At 53.5% G+C, this 16120-nt stretch overlaps 6 protein-coding genes across 6 annotated transcripts; 2 read left to right on the plus strand and 4 right to left on the minus strand.

The window, feature by feature from the left end:
* Positions 1-628: 628 nt before the first annotated feature.
* QC761_303580 (uncharacterized protein) lies at positions 629-2089 on the minus strand (the record flags this gene model as incomplete). Its single annotated transcript, XM_062877504.1, has 2 exons — positions 629-1766; positions 1839-2089. The coding sequence occupies 2 exons, from the start codon at positions 2087-2089 to the stop codon at positions 629-631; spliced, it is 1389 nt and encodes a 462-aa protein (XP_062733282.1).
* Positions 2090-2429: 340 nt separating this feature from the next.
* On the minus strand, positions 2430-3191 carry QC761_303590 (uncharacterized protein; the record flags this gene model as incomplete). Its single annotated transcript, XM_062877505.1, has 4 exons — positions 2808-3191; positions 2706-2746; positions 2578-2646; positions 2430-2520 (listed from the first exon to the last, which is right to left on the minus strand). The coding sequence occupies exons 1-4, from the start codon at positions 2922-2924 to the stop codon at positions 2430-2432; spliced, it is 318 nt and encodes a 105-aa protein (XP_062733283.1). The 5' UTR covers positions 2925-3191.
* Positions 3192-3688: 497 nt separating this feature from the next.
* On the plus strand, positions 3689-7473 carry BMS1 (Glycoside hydrolase 2 (Mannanase, beta-galactosidase)). The gene is made up of 2 exons (XM_062877506.1): positions 3689-3829; positions 3905-7473. The coding sequence occupies exons 1-2, from the start codon at positions 3757-3759 to the stop codon at positions 7336-7338; spliced, it is 3507 nt and encodes a 1168-aa protein (XP_062733284.1). The 5' UTR covers positions 3689-3756; the 3' UTR covers positions 7339-7473.
* Positions 7474-7787: 314 nt separating this feature from the next.
* On the minus strand, positions 7788-11293 carry QC761_303610 (uncharacterized protein). Its single transcript, XM_062877507.1, has 3 exons — positions 10583-11293; positions 8385-10530; positions 7788-8323 (listed from the first exon to the last, which is right to left on the minus strand). Exons 1-3 carry the CDS (start codon positions 11005-11007, stop codon positions 7817-7819), a joined length of 3078 nt encoding a protein of 1025 aa, XP_062733285.1. The 5' UTR covers positions 11008-11293; the 3' UTR covers positions 7788-7816.
* A 939-nt stretch (positions 11294-12232) lies between these two features.
* QC761_303630 (uncharacterized protein) lies at positions 12233-14314 on the plus strand (the record flags this gene model as incomplete). Its single annotated transcript, XM_062877508.1, has 1 exon — positions 12233-14314. One exon carries the CDS (start codon positions 12233-12235, stop codon positions 14312-14314), a length of 2082 nt encoding a protein of 693 aa, XP_062733286.1.
* Positions 14315-14378: 64 nt separating this feature from the next.
* ECM4 (S-glutathionyl-(chloro)hydroquinone reductase) lies at positions 14379-15948 on the minus strand (the record flags this gene model as incomplete). The annotated part of the gene is made up of 4 exons (XM_062877509.1): positions 14379-14801; positions 14863-15153; positions 15221-15727; positions 15790-15948. The coding sequence occupies 4 exons, from the start codon at positions 15946-15948 to the stop codon at positions 14550-14552; spliced, it is 1209 nt and encodes a 402-aa protein (XP_062733287.1). The 3' UTR covers positions 14379-14549.
* Between the last annotated feature and the right edge of the window lie 172 nt (positions 15949-16120).

The following is a 16120-nucleotide window of genomic DNA, read 5'->3' on the forward strand; positions in this document are numbered from 1 at the left end:
TTTTATTATTATAGCTCTCTCTTTTAAGGAATGGTATTGGGTTTCTGGTATGGGGTTTCGGATCATCAGATCGTTTCAGGTACTTAGGTAGTCGAGTTGTCTTGCTGTAGGACATTATGATTGAGTTCTCTCTCTGTTCTAACTGCATCTCCTAATGATGGCGAAGCAGTGGGATGGGACCGACCCTCAAAGTGTGAGAAGAGCCGTCTTCCTTCACAATATCGTTTAAACATCATATATTTGGATTTGACGCTCTGCCTCAAATGTCATCCACCCTTACCTATCAACCTTGCTTCTACCGAATAGAAAAAAAAGAAATTTTTTTTTGATACATAAACTCCAACGCTGCCAAAAAAGATGAACCAAACGCCTGTTTTTCAAATCTCTCCAGTGAGATTTATTTATATCATCCACCCATTCGTCATCCTTCTGGATGTCTCCCTTCTCCCCTTCTCCTCCTCCTTCTCAAGCCCTTCTCCCCTCTCACCCTCAGAACCGCACTCACAAACCCCCTAAGCCTTCCCGCCTTCCCCCTCCGCCTTCTTCCCCGTACTCATCTTCTGCCTGTTTTTGTTTCCCCATCATTAGCCTCCACCCCCTCCCCTCTCAACCAGCAGGACCAGAAAACTTACTCAATCCTCCCCACCCCCTTCAACCTCAAATACACATCCGTTCCCCACCCATGCAAACTCTGCACCTTGATCCCACCCCCAAAATACTCGGCATACGCCCTGCTCAACGGCAGCCCATACCCCAGCCCAGCAATCGAGCTCCCCCCGCTGCTCGCCGCCGAGATCACGCTCAGCGCGTCATCGCTCCATGCCCCAGGGGGATCGTCCTCATTCTCCGAAAAGGTGGTGAAGCTGTAAGACCAAATGTGCGGCAGCACCTCTGGGCCGATACCACCTCCCCGATCCCGGATTCTGATCGTCACCCCGGGGGCATTGTCGTCAAGGGGCTGGATATGGTCTTTGTTGAACGCCCCCAAAGAGACAGACGGTGGGGAGAGCGTGATGGGGGTTGTGACGGACGAAGGTGGCTCGGGAGCTATGGTGATCTCCACCGGGGATTTACTCTGACCGTTTTCGACTGTGGCCCGGAAAGCGTTCTTGAGGAGCTCGGTGATGATGTACTCTAGGTGCGTGGGGACAAAGGCAAAGGTTGTCTCGGGGCTGCCGTTGATGAACCATTCTGGTCTCACTCCATAATTGAGCTCGCAGATGTCGGCGACAAAACTGCCGCACGAGTCGACTGTTGATGCCGGGCGGAGGGCCGTGTCAATGACCCCGATGTACCCCGGGGTTTCAGGGCATGGTGTAGGGGAGGAGGGTGGGTCAAAGTGCGGGCTGGAGGAATAATGCAAGGCGATGTGCTGCTCGGCTACCAACCTGGTCCCGATACGGGCGCGGAGATGCTGGTCGAGGAAGCGGGTTACCTCGCCGGGGGAGATGTATTTCCTGCACTCCAAGAACCCCCGGGCGAGAATGGGGATGGTGTCGGTGTGGGTTTGGACTAGCTCGGCGAGGACTTCAGTGAAGCGGATTTCGTCTTCGAGGTTAGAGATTGTGCGGCCTTGCCAGGGGAGGAGGGTGGAGAGTGAGTGTTGGTAGTTGTTGTAGATTTTGCGGATGTTGGGGTTGGACACCACGATATAGGGGAGGTTGCGGAGGGCCTGGATCCTATGGGCTAGTCGAATGGGGAGGAGGGAGAGGGTGAAGCGCGCCGAGGAGAGGAGGGCTTCGGCGCTGAGGGGTGGTCGACCATGTCTTTAGGAGAAAAGGTGTTAGACGCTGTGGTGTGATTGGAGCCATCGTGTTGGAAGGGATAGGAAGACAAACTTGACCAAGTCTGCCAGACTCAATCGATGTAGGGGCTGTTTAGCTAGCCACGGGACAGCATCGTCGGTCTCGGAATAAGTGACGTGATGGTGGTGGTGACTCGGAGGTCGATGGTGGTGGGCAACGGGGGCTTCCTTATTAGGGTTCTGTGATGTCGATGACGCCCTTCGCGCCAGGTATCGTCCTTTGACAAGTCCTGGGACAATACGGGAGGGCGTCGACAACCGTATCAACCTCGCCGTGGGGCCCATATTATCAGAGTGCTGATGTGTAGTTGAAGCTGTGTCAAAGCTGAGTAAAAGAATGGAACGCGGCACGATTAAACTGAAACTGTGCGAGTACAAGCTGCTAAATGCTGTCAAAAGAGAGGGAGCAAGCTGGAGATGGTAAGATTAAATACATCAATAACACTGTCCAACATGAACACTGGAAAGAGAGAATGACTATCAATTGCTAGCTAGTGCTCGTCATAACGACCACGAACCCTCGATATCGATAAGCCGCTGGACAGGGATTATCTGCCCCGCTGTCACGGCACACGCTGCCCCGCACCTCACTAGATCCCGCTCCCGGACGGCTGGCCTGAGCTCCTTATTGAGTGCGCATCTCTTGATCAACTTCAACATCCTTCACGTGCTCGTGGCTGGAAAGAGTTTGGACCGAGTCCTCGGGGAAGGAGACTCTGTTGGTGACAGAGTCAGTCATTTTGTTCATTTGTCTGATATTGAGAGAGTCTTACGAGAAGCCCTTGATCAGTGTGTACTCGTGGCCGATGGTGCCGCCCTGGTCTTTGGCATGTTGCTTGGCCCTGCGCGGTATCAGCTTCAGTTCGGTAGGGAGATAGATCCCGGGAAAGGATCTTCTTACGCCTCGATCTGCTCGGGGGTAGCGTCATCCTTGCAGGTCACCTGTGTGGTGGTGATGTTAGCTTAACGATCAGAATACATAATGGCCGATAGGTCCACATACGATGTAGGAAGGCATGGTTGTAGTTGTAGTTGGCTTGGGTCTGTTGGAGAAAGACTGTGTGTTTGCAGAGAGAAATCGCAGAGATGGAGACAGGGTACGGATCCTCCTTATAAACATCTGGCCGAGGGCTGCCCAGGCATGGAGACGAACAAGCGTGGAGGCCTAGTTCACGAGGACGGCGGGGTGAGAGGGGAATACGTCATGCCCGGTGTATCACGCACTACAGCCGGTTCGATACAAGCCGTTTCAGCTTGTGACGCTTACTGGCGGCCTTTTATGGGCTTTAACAGCGCTTCCATGTCCAGTTGGGGTGGAAACCGCGGGATACGCGCCTGTTTTGCCTGGCACGTCAGATTACATATCTGGCATCGTGCAGGAGGCTTGCACAGTTGGGCACTGGCAAGTCATTTCTGAAGTTTGAGAGAGATGTGATATCGCGCATGCAAGCAATCACCTGCCCATTTGGAGGGTCGAGAGGGTCTCTGGAGTGGTGTTGCAATGGGACGAACCCCTCAGACTAGACATGCCGAAGCTCAGCCATCCCAGTCAAGCCAGGCATTCTAAAGTGGGAGAGGCTGAGGATCACCGACGACTGGTTTTGGAATCATCTCGAGTTACAGATGATATAGTACAAGACTGTAGTGTAAGTGTCTACAGTGTAAGCTGTAAGAAACCAAGTTTAGATCTTGGTTGCTCTCTGGCGGCTGCCTCCCTGTTCCCCGCTCACCCGCTCCCATCTCCAAGTGAACCCCACCATATGATGCAGGGCCCCCGCAGGGATCTGTTATCGATAAGGCTTATCGCTTATCACCGAGGATCCGCCAGCCCAAAAATTTCTGGAGCTTTGCGCAGGTCGAATTGGAAATGGAGACTTGTCGCGACTTGGAGTTTTGCTGCTGCACTCTTCGGTGCAGAAACGCCCGAATAACCACAACATCGCGGCGCAACCATGGAACAACAAAATAAGCCTCACAGGCCGTCTAAGAAGTCCAAGGATAAAAAGAAGGCGCAACATACAGGCCGTAAGTTGGTTTCAGGTCCTTGCGATGCGGTTAGAGTCGCCATCATCCCTCGAGGTCGCTAACAGTATCTTCAAGAACAAAACCCCAAGGCCTTTGCCTTCTCTAATCCCGGCAAACTTGCAAAGCAGGCGGCGAGATCCCACGATATTAAAGAGAAGCGCCTCCATGTACCCCAAGTCGACCGTCTTCCCGATGAACCTCCTCCGCGCCTCGTCACCATCGTCGGACCTCCTGGTGTGGGCAAGACAACCCTTCTAAAGTCTCTCATCCGCCGATATGCAAAGGAAACAATGTCCGACCCCGTGGGACCAATCACGGTCGTCACCTCGAAGAAGCAGCGATTAACCTTTATCGAATGCCCCAACGAGCTCGAAGCCATGGTTGACATCGCCAAGGTCGCCGACATTGTCCTGCTGATGATTGACGGAAATTTTGGATTCGAAATGGAGACAATGGAGTTCCTCAACGTCCTGGCCGCCACCGGTATGCCAGGAAACGTCTTCGGTATTCTGACCCATCTCGATCTCTTCAGAAAGCCACAAGCGCTCAAGGACGCCAAGAAGAGGTTAAAGCACAGGTTGTGGAACGAATTGTATCAGGGCGCCCATCTCTTCTATCTTTCTGGTGTTTTGAACGGCCGTTACCCCGATCGGGAGATTCATAACCTTTCCCGCTTCCTGTCGGTTATGAAGAACCCTCGTCCGCTCGTATGGAGAAACTCGCACCCTTACACTGTTATCGACAACTATCGCGACATTACTCACCCAACCAAGATTGAAGAGGACGAGAATTGCGACCGGTCGATCGAGCTGTCTGGCTATTTGCGCGGTACCAACTTTGCAGCGGATGGGCAGAGGATACACATTGCGGGCTTGGGCGATTTCACAATAGCTAGCATGGAAGCTCTGCCGGATCCTTGCCCGACCCCCTCGATGGAGCAAGCGCTTGCGAAGGCCACTGGAAAAACTGGGAGGAGGCGCTTGGACGAGAAGGACAAGAAGCTCTGGGCTCCAATGGCCGACCGCAGTGGTCTCAAGATTACTGGTGATCACATTGTCATCACCAGGGAGAACGGTTTCGCTTTCGACAAAGACGCCGAGGACGTCGAACGTGGCGAGGGCGAGCAGCTTATTGTTGATCTACAGGGCGAGAGGAAACTGCTTGGTTCTACTGACAAGGGTGTCAAGCTGTTTGCGAGCGGGCAGGAGCTCACACAGGTCCCAGAAGAGGCCGACAGCGGGAGGAAAACCAGGAGAAAGGCGCGCTTCGCTGCTGGGGATGAGCCTGGCGAGGATGAAATTCCCGACGACGAAGGCTTCGAAAGCGGAGAGGAGGATGAAGAGGGCTCAGACGTTGAAGAGGACGAATTCGACATGTCAAAGCTGGGCAAGATGTTCAAGAAGCAGCTAGACAAGGATCAACCAGAAGACGACCTTGCCTTTGCCGACAGTGACTCTGACCTTGGTTCTCTCTCTGGCGACGAAGACGAGGAGCTGAATTCCGACGAGGACGACGAGGACGTTGACATGGAAGACTTGGGTTCTGATGAGGAAGCCGGTGCTTTGAAGTGGAAGGATAGCATGTTTGAGCGCGCCAGTAAGCTTCACGGAAACAGAAGACCGTTCCGTGCTGTGGATCTTGCCAGATTCATGTACGACACTGCCCTCAGTCCCAGAGAAGCTCTCAAGAAATGGAGGTGCGAGGAAGAGGAAGAAGAGGAGGAGGACATTGAGAAAGACGAGGACGACACTTTCTTCAGGAAGATTGGCGATGATGAGCAGGAAGATTTGACCGAGGACCGCGCGATACCAAGCTTCGACTATGAGAATTTGGCTGCCAAGTGGTCAAGTGAGGATGCTGTAGAGGCTCTCCGGACCAGATTTTCGACTGCGAACCTGGTTGATGAAGAGGGCGGGAACGGTGACGATGACGACTTTTCCGGGCTCGACGATGATGATGAGGACGACGAGGGTGATGGTGCTTTTGAGGATCTTGAGACAGGGGAAGCGCATGGCGGTGATGGTGACGAGGACGAAGATGAGAACGGCGATGAAGATGAGAGTGAAGAGCCACCAGAAGCCAGCTTGGAGGCTGAACGTGAAAAGAACGCCCGTCGCAAGGAAGAACTCAAGCTACGCTTCGAGGAAGAAGATCGCGAGGGTTTCAAGAACGACAAGGCTGTCGCTAGGCGAGAAGGCGGCGGAGATGATGAGTTTGGCGAGGACGACTGGTACGATGCCCAAAAGGCTCTGCTTCAGAAGCAGCTTGACATCAACAAGGCCGAGTTTGAGGAGCTTGACGAGAGGCAAAGGACGGCGGTTGAGGGTTTCAGAGCCGGCAAGTACGGCAAGATTGTTCTCGAGGGCGTCCCAGCCGAGTTTGTCAAGAACTTCTCGGCCAAGAGACCCATCATCGTGGGCGGTCTCTCTGCTACCGAGGACAGGTTTGGTTTCGTCCAAGTCAGAATCAAGAAGCACAGATGGCACAAGAGAATCCTCAAGACGGGCGACCCCTTGATCTTCTCTCTCGGCTGGAGAAGATTCCAATCTCTCCCCATCTACTCCATCTCCGACTCCCGGACGAGAAACCGCATGCTCAAGTACACACCCGAGCACATGCACTGCTTCGGCACCTTTTACGGCCCCCTGATCGCCCCCAACACCTCCTTCACCGCATTCCAGTCCTTCTCCTCCTCCAACCCAGGCTTCCGCATCGCAGCCACCGGCACGGTCCTGTCGGTAGACGAATCCACCGAAATCGTCAAGAAGCTCAAGCTAACCGGCACCCCCTACAAAATCTTCAAGAACACCGCCTTCATCAAGGACATGTTCAACACTGCCCTCGAAATCGCAAAGTTTGAAGGCGCGGCCATAAAGACTGTCTCGGGCGTCCGCGGCCAGATCAAGCGCGCCCTGTCAAAACCAGACGGCCACTTCCGCGCCACGTTTGAGGACAAAATTCTCCTGTCCGACATTGTCTTCCTCCGCGCATGGTACCCCATCAAGCCGCACAGGTTCTACAACCCGGCGACGAACCTCATCGGCTGGCAGTCGATGCGCTCGACGGGGGAGATCCGCCGCGCCGAGGACTTGGCCACGCCGCAGCTGAAGAACAGCCAGTACCGCAAGATTGAGCGGCAGGAACGGCATTTCAACCCGTTGAGGGTGCCCAAGAAGCTGGCTGCCGAGCTGCCGTTTAAGTCGCAGATTGTGCAGACGAAGAAGCAGAGGAAGGAGACGTACATGCAGAAGAGGGCCGTGGTGGTTTCGGGAGAGGAGCGCAAGGCGAGGGATCTCATGCAGAAGCTTACTACGATCCGGAAAGAGCAGGTTGCGAAGAGGAAGGCGAAGAAGGAGGAGAAGAGGCAGGAGTACAGGAAGAAGGTGGCGGATATTGAGGAGAGGCTGGAGAATAGGGAGAAGAAGGAGAAGCAGGCGTACTGGGAGAGGGAGGGGAAGAAGAGGAGAGCTGGGGATGGGGGTGGTGGGGGTGGAAAGAGGAGGAAGTAAATAGTCGGTGGGTGTTTTGTCTGTCTGTGAGATTACCAGGCGTTGATATCATGGTTGAGGAGGGTACATAAGGTGTGTAGGCCAGGAAAATGAAACACTTTTGCCAACATCATGTTGCGTGTGAAACACCAATATTGGGGAAGACACATTTCCTAAGAAAGTACGGGCCAACCGCCAAAAGTGTATTCCTGTTTCCCAATATACATACAAACACTTATTGTAACTAACACTAACTAACATACCAGTTAGAAAGGCCAGGGGGGTGGGGGAGAATTCCTAATCCTACCAGCCAACTACTCCTTTCCTTTCCTTTCCTTTCCTTTCTTTTTCCTGTTCCTTTCCCATTCTTTTCCCACCAGCAAACTCAAGATAATTTTCAAATCACCCCCCCCCCCAAGAAAAAAATATAAAAAATAAAAGAAAAACACTTCCAAATCTTTTAATCAAACCATACAACACCCTCCGCCTCCCCTCAGCATCAAAGCCGCCCACTGACAACCTCCTTCTCAAAAATCTTCACCCCATAAACATCATAAAACCTCATATCTCCCACCGTCTCAATCTTGCTCGCCCTGAACCTCTCATCATCTTCCTCATCCCCACTATCCTCACTCTCATCACTACTCCCATTCCCCCCAATGGCATCCAACCACGCCGAGTTTCCGCTCCCGTCAGTTTCGATAGACGGTAGTATCAACCCCGAGCTCGTACTCCCCAGCCCCGTCGTGGCACTCATCTTCTTGACCTTGTTATTCTTCTCCTTTTTGCGCTTGGGCAAGTCTCTCGCCCTGATAAGCCGCTCTACCCTGTCGTCGTCATCGATCGAGATCCACTCCAGCTTTAGGTGAGGGTGATGAGAGAGGTTATCAATCAAAAACTTCTTCGTCTCCCTCATGACCCAGACACACGTGTCCTCGTTGCGCAGCTGGGCAATATGCAACGCCCTCAACGACACCAGCCCCGCAAGCCGCTGCATAAATGTATGCTATTTTCACGTCAGCACCTAGGTATCAATCAACCAGTCCAAAAGGGGAAAAAAAACATACCATAGTCCTAATACTCATGCAAGCAGCCAGCTCCTCCAGCAACCTCCCCTTCCTACACAGCAACAAGACCGTCTTCTCGTTCAGATCCCAGCTCGGATCCGCCAAGTTCTTGATCATCAAGTACTTCAACGTAGGCATGTGCTTCTTTAGTACCAACTTCCGAATTTGTTCGATAGTAGTCGGTGTCCTGGGCGCAAACGACTCAGGCTTATACTTGAAGTCTCGCTCGAGCATAAACAACTCCTCCACCGCTTCCAGCTCGTGAACAAACGTCAAAAAGACTGGTGTGACATTGTCGGTAAAGATGTGTCGCAGAGGCAGAGGGGCTTCCTTGTTGAGTTTGGCCATTTGAGCCCAGATCGGCGCTTGAGGGCCTACGTTCAGGAGTGTCAAGTGACGGAGACATCGGAGGTCGATGGCCCGGTACAGAACTGAAGCTTTGACCGGGATGAGGTAGATGGCTAGAACCTGGAGAGCTAGACCTCTTGTTGTCCGCAGGTAGTCATTCATCTGCTGGTTTTTGAGCGCAATCGAGTCAACAGCGGACACGGAGGAAGATGGCCGGGGAATTTGCTTCTCGGCATCGTTGATCTCGGCTTCGACTGTCGTGAGCTCCTTGTGGATGTCTGCAATGCTCTGGCTGATGGTGTACATCTGCTTCTCAGCCTCGGCGACACGGCTAACATCGACCGGTGTGTCGCTGGAGCGCATCCTCTCAATATCCTTTGTCAAGTCCTTAGCTTGAGTCTCAAAGATATCGACCTTTTCAGCCAACGTCTTGAAGTTGGCTTTTTGCGCGGCTAGGTTCGCCATAGCCTTGTTCACGTCGGCCGACACTACGCTGCCACTCGTGGAGGGCGTGGCCAAGGAAGTCGTGGAGGCAGACGGGGTCATGCCCAATTCCTTCGAAGAGGTGTCCTTGGTTGGGCCATCTGCACCATCAAGCTGGAGAGTCTCCTCGGGCGCCTCAATGTCAATATCTTCAGGGGTCACATCATTCTCCTTATGCTTGTCCTTGGAAGCGTCTGCAGTGCCATCACCAAAAAGACTGGCAGTCTCTGTCGAGGCCTGTGCGACCGGGGCAGCCCCTGAGCTCTCTGCGGTCGCCGGCTCCTCTGCCACCGATTCATCTGTCTTTGATGAACTTGAGCTCCCGTTTGTGCTTGGCTTATTTGACTTTTCTGCCCTCTTGTTCATCGTATCTTCAACGTACTTTGTTGCGGCAGCCTGGAAGGTTTCGAGAATATTCTTTTGGGTAGCATTGACCTCACTTGGATCGGTGTTGTCGTTCAGCTCCTTCACAATCCTGGTCATCACGGTCTTCAAGGCCTGGGCAAACTCGTGCGTTCCATTGCCCCCGTTCGACTCGACCTTGGTCTCCTTATCCTTTTCCTTTTCCTTCCCCTTGTCTTTCGGCTTTTTGGGCGGCTTTTTTACTAGATAGACCTCGACATCCAAGATCCTACCCAGCACCGACTCTTGTGCCTTTTTCTCTTCCATGGCCCGGAAGGCTCTGGCAGGACCGCTCATGTCATTGGCCATGTTTGAACTAGAGCCAGCCGGGGTAGGCTGGAAATCATCGTCGACATCTGAATCGTCCGGATCCGCCTCGGGGGCAGGTTTTCTGGCCTGTGAAGCTAGCTTGTCCGAAAAGGAGAGTTTCAGCTTAGTGAGAGTTGCCGAGGAGTTCCGAACACATGATTTGATCTCTGTAACCATATCGAGCGAGTCGATATCCAACACGGAAAGACTCCTCAGATTGCCGAAGCCCGACAGCGTCGGTGGCTCCTTGGAAAGGGGCGTCTTCCGTAAGGCTTTCGGTCGGTGAGGCTTCGGCATCGGAGGTGGAGGGGGCGGAGGCACATTGACTGTGACGGAGGTCACGGGCACATAAAACCCAGAGGGCGGCGGAGGCAGCGTCGAAAACGGGGGTGGTGGAGGGGGTAAGTTCGACATGGGAGGTGGTGGCGGGACAGATGTGACGCCCAGCGAGGCTGATGTTGAGGTGGCGGCATTGTATGGAAGGGGAGGAGGCGTTTCGTAGATAGAAGGTCCCTCTTGTAACCGAACATGAAGATGGGCCAGTGTCTTGATACTGTGTAGTTCTTTGTAGAGGGTTCGACTAAGTTCGACACGGATATTCCACCTGAAGAGGAAATTGTCAGTACTGGATGTGCAATAGACCGAGATGGACACACTTGAACCTCTCGAGAGCCCTTGCCCTGCGCAGCGTCATAAGCAGCAGTGTGTTCATGAACTTTCCGCAGCTGAGATTCGCCAGGTAAGCCTTGTAGGCTGTTTCGGCTTTGTGGCCGGCGCTGAGAGTGTCCAGAGACAAGTCTCTCAGGTGCTGAGCATAGTTGTAGTCGCTCGTCACAAAAGTGTCGAGACCGCCGGCCAGGCCGTCTATGGGCGAGTCGTATTCGGGGTCATCTTCGTCTGGGAAGACAATATGGAAATTGCGATAGAGTTGGGCGGCAGCGAGTTCTCGGCAGTGTCTCGACACGAGGGCAAAGCATATCAGATCGGCCTGGGAGCAGTTGCGGACAATTTCTTTCTGCACTTCGTTTGGCAGGGCCATGAAGCAGAAAGGTGGTTTTTGCCTGCCCGGAGACGAAGCCATATCGGCGATAAAGATGGATGGGATTTGATGCTCGTCCTAGCAGAAGATGGGGGCGCACGCAGGAAGAGGAGGAAGATTTGAGTCAACAAGCAGTGAAAGAAGACGGGTATCGGAATGGAAATGCAAGATTTTGATTCTGGCAGTCTTTTTTTTTTTTTTTTTGCTGGCGCCAAAGAAGCAGACAGCCGTTCGTTGTTGCAGAGGGGTTCATTATCGAGGTGCGGCAGAGACGGTGGGAAATCGACAAGTTCTGGCCAAGAGCCGGGGTGTGCCCGGGGGATGCCTTAGCGGATGTGCAGCACTCTGCAGCGGGCAGGGCAGGGCAGGTGGGGGAAGATCCAGGTCAGCCTCTCCCGCCTCCCTGGCCACATAAAAACCGAGACTGCAAACCACCAAAATCACCATCACTTACACAACCATGTCGATATTAAAACGTAGTTTTCTCAACCACCACTTCATGAAATCCTCTAGTCTTTTAAATACGACTGTTTTAGTACTTCTGAAACATATAAGAATTTTGGTAGAATTTTATGATTGTCTTTGAGTGAGAATGGTGTGTATGAAAGGCTGCTAATTGTATAGTGTCTTCGGTTTTTTTGTGGCCAGAGAGCCCGTCCGCAGGGCATCCCCAATTCCCCAGCATGTGACGCTCGGACCATCTCAACATCAAATTCCATCCATTCCAATGGCACCTTTTCTAAAGCAACCACCTCCAACGTCGGATTTTCTCTTTTTCATGTGTGATGGTCCGTGTGAAGGCCCAGGACTCGGTATTCCGCCATCCAATCATTTTCAGGGAGTTTAGATATGACATGCAGGGCCCTTGTGGCTACCTTATCCCATAGAGTGCCGTCTATCCGCTCAGGGCATCAACTTCAACAATTTAACCCCACCATTGCCTAGGCATCCACGCAGTAATTAGTGGCTGCCCGTAACATGATTAAGATTCTATGTTGCAGCATTTTTGCTTATGTCTCATACAGGTCTACTTCCTAAGAAACTATCTTCTCCTCCTCTTCTGTCTTGCTCTTTCCCTGCCATTGCAACCCTCTCTGTTGGCACAGCGGTTGATCATTGAGGCAGGGTAGATTGCTTGGGGCGAATCATTTCCCTTGGCTTTCAGTGCCACCAGCCAACAACTCAACCGAGCCCTGTGTGAAGACTCAATCTTATAATCTTTTCTCACACACCAACACACGGTGCCAATCACTGTTCCTCATCGACAATGGCCGACGTAGAAGAGCCGCGTTTCAACTCGCTGGCAGAGCGCATTGCTGCTCTCAATGCCCAGAAGAACTTTCAGGCGCCCCCTTCGACAGCAGGGAAGCGGCCTCCACCCCCGCCACCGCCAGTGAGGGCTGCCACAATCACCACCACCACCACCACCACGACACCATCACCATTACCACAACAGCCCCAGGATGAGACGGCTCCGGTGATGCCACCCCGTCCAGTGAGGGCCTCAACGGAGAAACTCCCACCTCCACTTCCTCGTCGGACCACCACCGAAATTGAGAAGGGAGATCGACCCGCACCGGGCCCGGGACTGGGACGGGTGCTCCCGCCTCCATTGCCTTCACGGGATTCTTCTTCGGCCAAGGGAACACCGCCGGCTCTCCCCTCTCGCCGGCCATCATCAAATCTCACTCTTCCTACCCCTGGAGGCCGGAGGAATTCCAACTCGTCAGACATCTCATACATATCTACCATGTCTAGTTTGTCACTGAACCAAGATGGGCCGACTCCAAGAAGAGGGCTACCGCCCCCATTAGAGCAGGCAAAACTCCCTCCTTTACCACCAACTCGTCGTGAGCTCGAGGCCAAGGCGAAAGAAGAGGCCGCAAATACCCCTCCTCTCCCTCGTCGTGTGACAGAGCCACCACCTCAAGCCATGCCAGAGCTTCCCAGTGGCAGGCCCTCATTGCCCCCTCGGCTCCCATCCAGGCCAGCAAAGTCACCCCTGATGAACGCAACCGAGGCCCCATCTCCCTCTCTCCCAGCTAGACGCCTCCCACCCCCTCCATCAAGCTACAAAAACCCCAAATCCGCCCTGGAACTAGGTTTCAACAACAAACCCAGACCAGCTGACGATGTCCCACCCCCTATTCCACTCGCTTCCCGCCCAAGCATCTCCCAAATAGAAGCCGTCCGCTCCGCCTCAACCCCTTCCGCAACAGCAGCATCATCATCATCATCATCATCATCATCATCATCCCCACCCCCTTCCTGCCTCGTCTGCCGTGACTTCTCCGGCCCTGACACGGTCGCCGCCCAGCACCCCTACACCTCCCTCCCCAGGCAGGACCCCATCTCCTACCTAGCCCACCACCTCTGCTCCCCTTTCCCCTCGCCCACCGACAAAGCCCGCGCAATCTTCACCTGGTGCCACCACAACATCGCCTACGACGTCCACGGCTTCTTCAACAACTGCATCCCCCGAGGCCTCACACCGGCAGAAACAATCTTTTCGGGAAAAGCCGTCTGCGAAGGCTACGCAAAAGTCTACGAAGCCATCGCCCGTGCAGCGGGTCTGCACTGCATTGTTGTCGGCGGTCACGGCAAAGGCTATGGCTTCAGCGCCCTCAAAAAAGGGGAGCGGTGCCCGCCAAAGGACCCGACTGGCCACGCGTGGAACGCGGTCATGATCGATAATGATGAGTGGAAGCTTATTGACCCATGCTGGGGAGCGGGGCATTTGGATGGGGGTACGAACGGGTATAAGAAGCAGTTTAACCCGGGGCAGTTTGCGAGGAGCAATGAGTTTTTCGGAAGGAGTCACTACCCGAGCGATGAGAGGCATTTTCACAGGAGGGATGGAAGGGTGCCGAGTTGGGAGGAGTACATCTTGGGGGAGACTGGGGGGGAGGAACCGGCGGGGTGGATGGGGGATGCGGAGAGGGAGGGGGGGTTGGATCAGAGTAATTTTGAGCCGAAACAGAAAGAGATTTGTGTTTCGAGGGCGGGGGAGGGAACGGTGACGAGGTTTCAGTTTGGGAAGGTATGCCCGCATTGGGTGAGTGAGAAGCACGGGAGGGGGAGGCAGATGTTGATTTGTTTGGTTTTTGGGGAGGATGAGAAGAGGGCGGGTGGGAAGGAGAGGTTCGTGCCGTTGGAGACGGACGGGTTTTGGTGGTGGCTGGATGTGAGGACGAGGGATTTGGGGGGGGTGGGGAAGAGGGTGAGGTTAGTGGGGATTACGACGGTGGATGGGAGGGATGCGAGGGGGTTGACGGGGGAGGAGTTTAAGGGGGTTGTGGGGAGGAAGGCATTTGCCATGTGTGGGATGGTGGATTGGGTGTTGGTTTGATGATATGATTGTGGGGATTTGGAAGTGGTTAACACCTAGGAGGATGGGATGGGTGGTTTGTTCCCACTTTTGAGACGGACAGAGACGGACAGACACCCAACGTGCCAGGAACAGAAAACGGGACCCAAGAGGAAGATGCCTTGGTAGAATCGCAATGTTTTGCTCATTATATTCACTCTTTGTTCCCAACGCCGCAAGCCTGCTGATAACCGCGTTACAAAATGACTTGCTCAAATCAACCCCTAAAACTAACAGCAGGCACCTCCTCCCACCTCGGCAAAATATCCGGCACCGGCCCCAAAGGCGTAATCGACAGCGGGTTGATATTCGTGTGCGATTTCGTGTAATGGAACTTGATGTGGTTGAAGTTTGTCGTGTCCTTGAACGCGGGGATGTTCCAGTACAGATTCCGCATCCATTTGTGAATAGCAGGGTAGCCGGACCTGATGTCGCGGATGTTGCACTTGAAGTGCTGGACATACACAGGCTATTTCCCGTTAGCTCTCTTCCTCTGTTGTCGGGGGTTGGAATGATGAACTTGAACTCACATCAAACCTGACAATAGTCACAAACAACCTGATATCCACCTCGGTAAGCCGCTCCCCAAACCAATACGGCCCCTCCGTCCCGTCAGCAAGATGCTTCTCCGCCCGGTTGAGGGCTTCAAACAGAGCCTTGACGTTGCGCTCGTAGGCCTCTTGGGTAGTGGCAAAGCCAGATTTGTAGACGCCGTTGTTGATGAGGTCGTATTGCCACTCGTTTGTTTCGTCAATCTCCCTTCTCAAATCCTCAGGATACAGATCCACCGATTTGAACGGCTCGTCGATCAGCCCGTTAAACTGTCTTGATGTCAGCAACCGTCGCTCCCTTTTTCTCCAGTAAAAAAAAAGGGGGGGGGGGGCTCACCTCCGAATTCAACATCCTCAAAATCTCACTACTCTCATTGTTCACAATTCTCCCTCCCTTCTTATCCCACAACACCGGCACCGTAAACCGTCCCTCATACTCCGGGTTCACCCCAAAGTAAATCTCCCTCAAATGACTCAAACCCCCCTCGTGAGGCACTACCCCCTCCCCCTTGACATCCTCCTGCTCAGCCTCCTCATCAGTCACAAACCTCCACCCTTTCGGTCCCATATGCCAGTGGACAACACTAAAGGAGATGATGTCCTCCAGCCCTTTGAGCTTGCGGGCAATGAGCGTCCTGTTGGCCCAGGGGCAGGCATAGCTCACGTAGAGGTGGTACCGGCCCGCTTCGGGGGGAAACTCAGAGCCGGGGGACGAAGAAATGAAGGAGCGGAAGGTGGACTGCTGACGTTTGAACTCGCCTGACTTGTCGGAGGGGTTGACCCAGTTTGTAATTACGTTGTCGTCCTTCTGCACCTCCTTTCCGGAGGGAGTGTCTTGGGCTGCCTAAAAGGGGGGGGGGTGTGTTAGTTTGGTTGGGAGAGATGGGAGGGGGAGAGGGGTATTACCATTTTGAAGTTGGTGGTGGTGGAAAGATATCGATGTGTTGACACTTTGATCGATGATGTGGATGAAGAAGAGCGTGTAATCCTGAACGAACCCTTGCTCAAATGTGAAAGTGCTGCTGTCCCTCTCAAAAGCGGAGATATACTGCTTCTTATACTCATCGACCGTTGCTTCGTCCCAAACTTTCATGAGACGGAAAGCCAATGATGAGATGAGGGGTCCAAGTTCTTTGGAATCAATCAGCAACGGAATGACTAAGGGTTCTGCATTTGGTTTATACCACTCCCGTCCACTTCCGTCATTAAAACCCAGTGTTGTTGCGGTTCGTCCCAG

The sequence above is a fragment of the Podospora bellae-mahoneyi genome, chromosome 3 (genome assembly GCF_035222275.1).
Source record: "Podospora bellae-mahoneyi strain CBS 112042 chromosome 3, whole genome shotgun sequence".
Taxonomy (NCBI): Eukaryota; Fungi; Ascomycota; class Sordariomycetes; order Sordariales; family Podosporaceae; genus Podospora; species Podospora bellae-mahoneyi.

Bases quoted from the DNA above. Each gene is read 5' to 3' on its own strand.
- BMS1 (XM_062877506.1), top strand. From the start codon at position 3,757: ATGGAACAACAAAATAAGCCTCACAGGCCGTCTAAGAAGTCCAAGGAT. The intron at 3,830-3,904 runs GTAAGTTGGTTT...AGTATCTTCAAG, and splicing joins GAAGGCGCAACATACAGGCC to AACAAAACCCCAAGGCCTTT.
- QC761_303610 (XM_062877507.1), bottom strand. From the start codon at position 11,007: ATGGCTTCGTCTCCGGGCAGGCAAAAACCACCTTTCTGCTTCATGGCC. The intron at 10,531-10,582 runs GTGTGTCCATCT...TTTCCTCTTCAG, and splicing joins AGGGCTCTCGAGAGGTTCAA to GTGGAATATCCGTGTCGAAC. The intron at 8,324-8,384 runs GTATGTTTTTTT...ACGTGAAAATAG, and splicing joins GCATGAGTATTAGGACTATG to CATACATTTATGCAGCGGCT.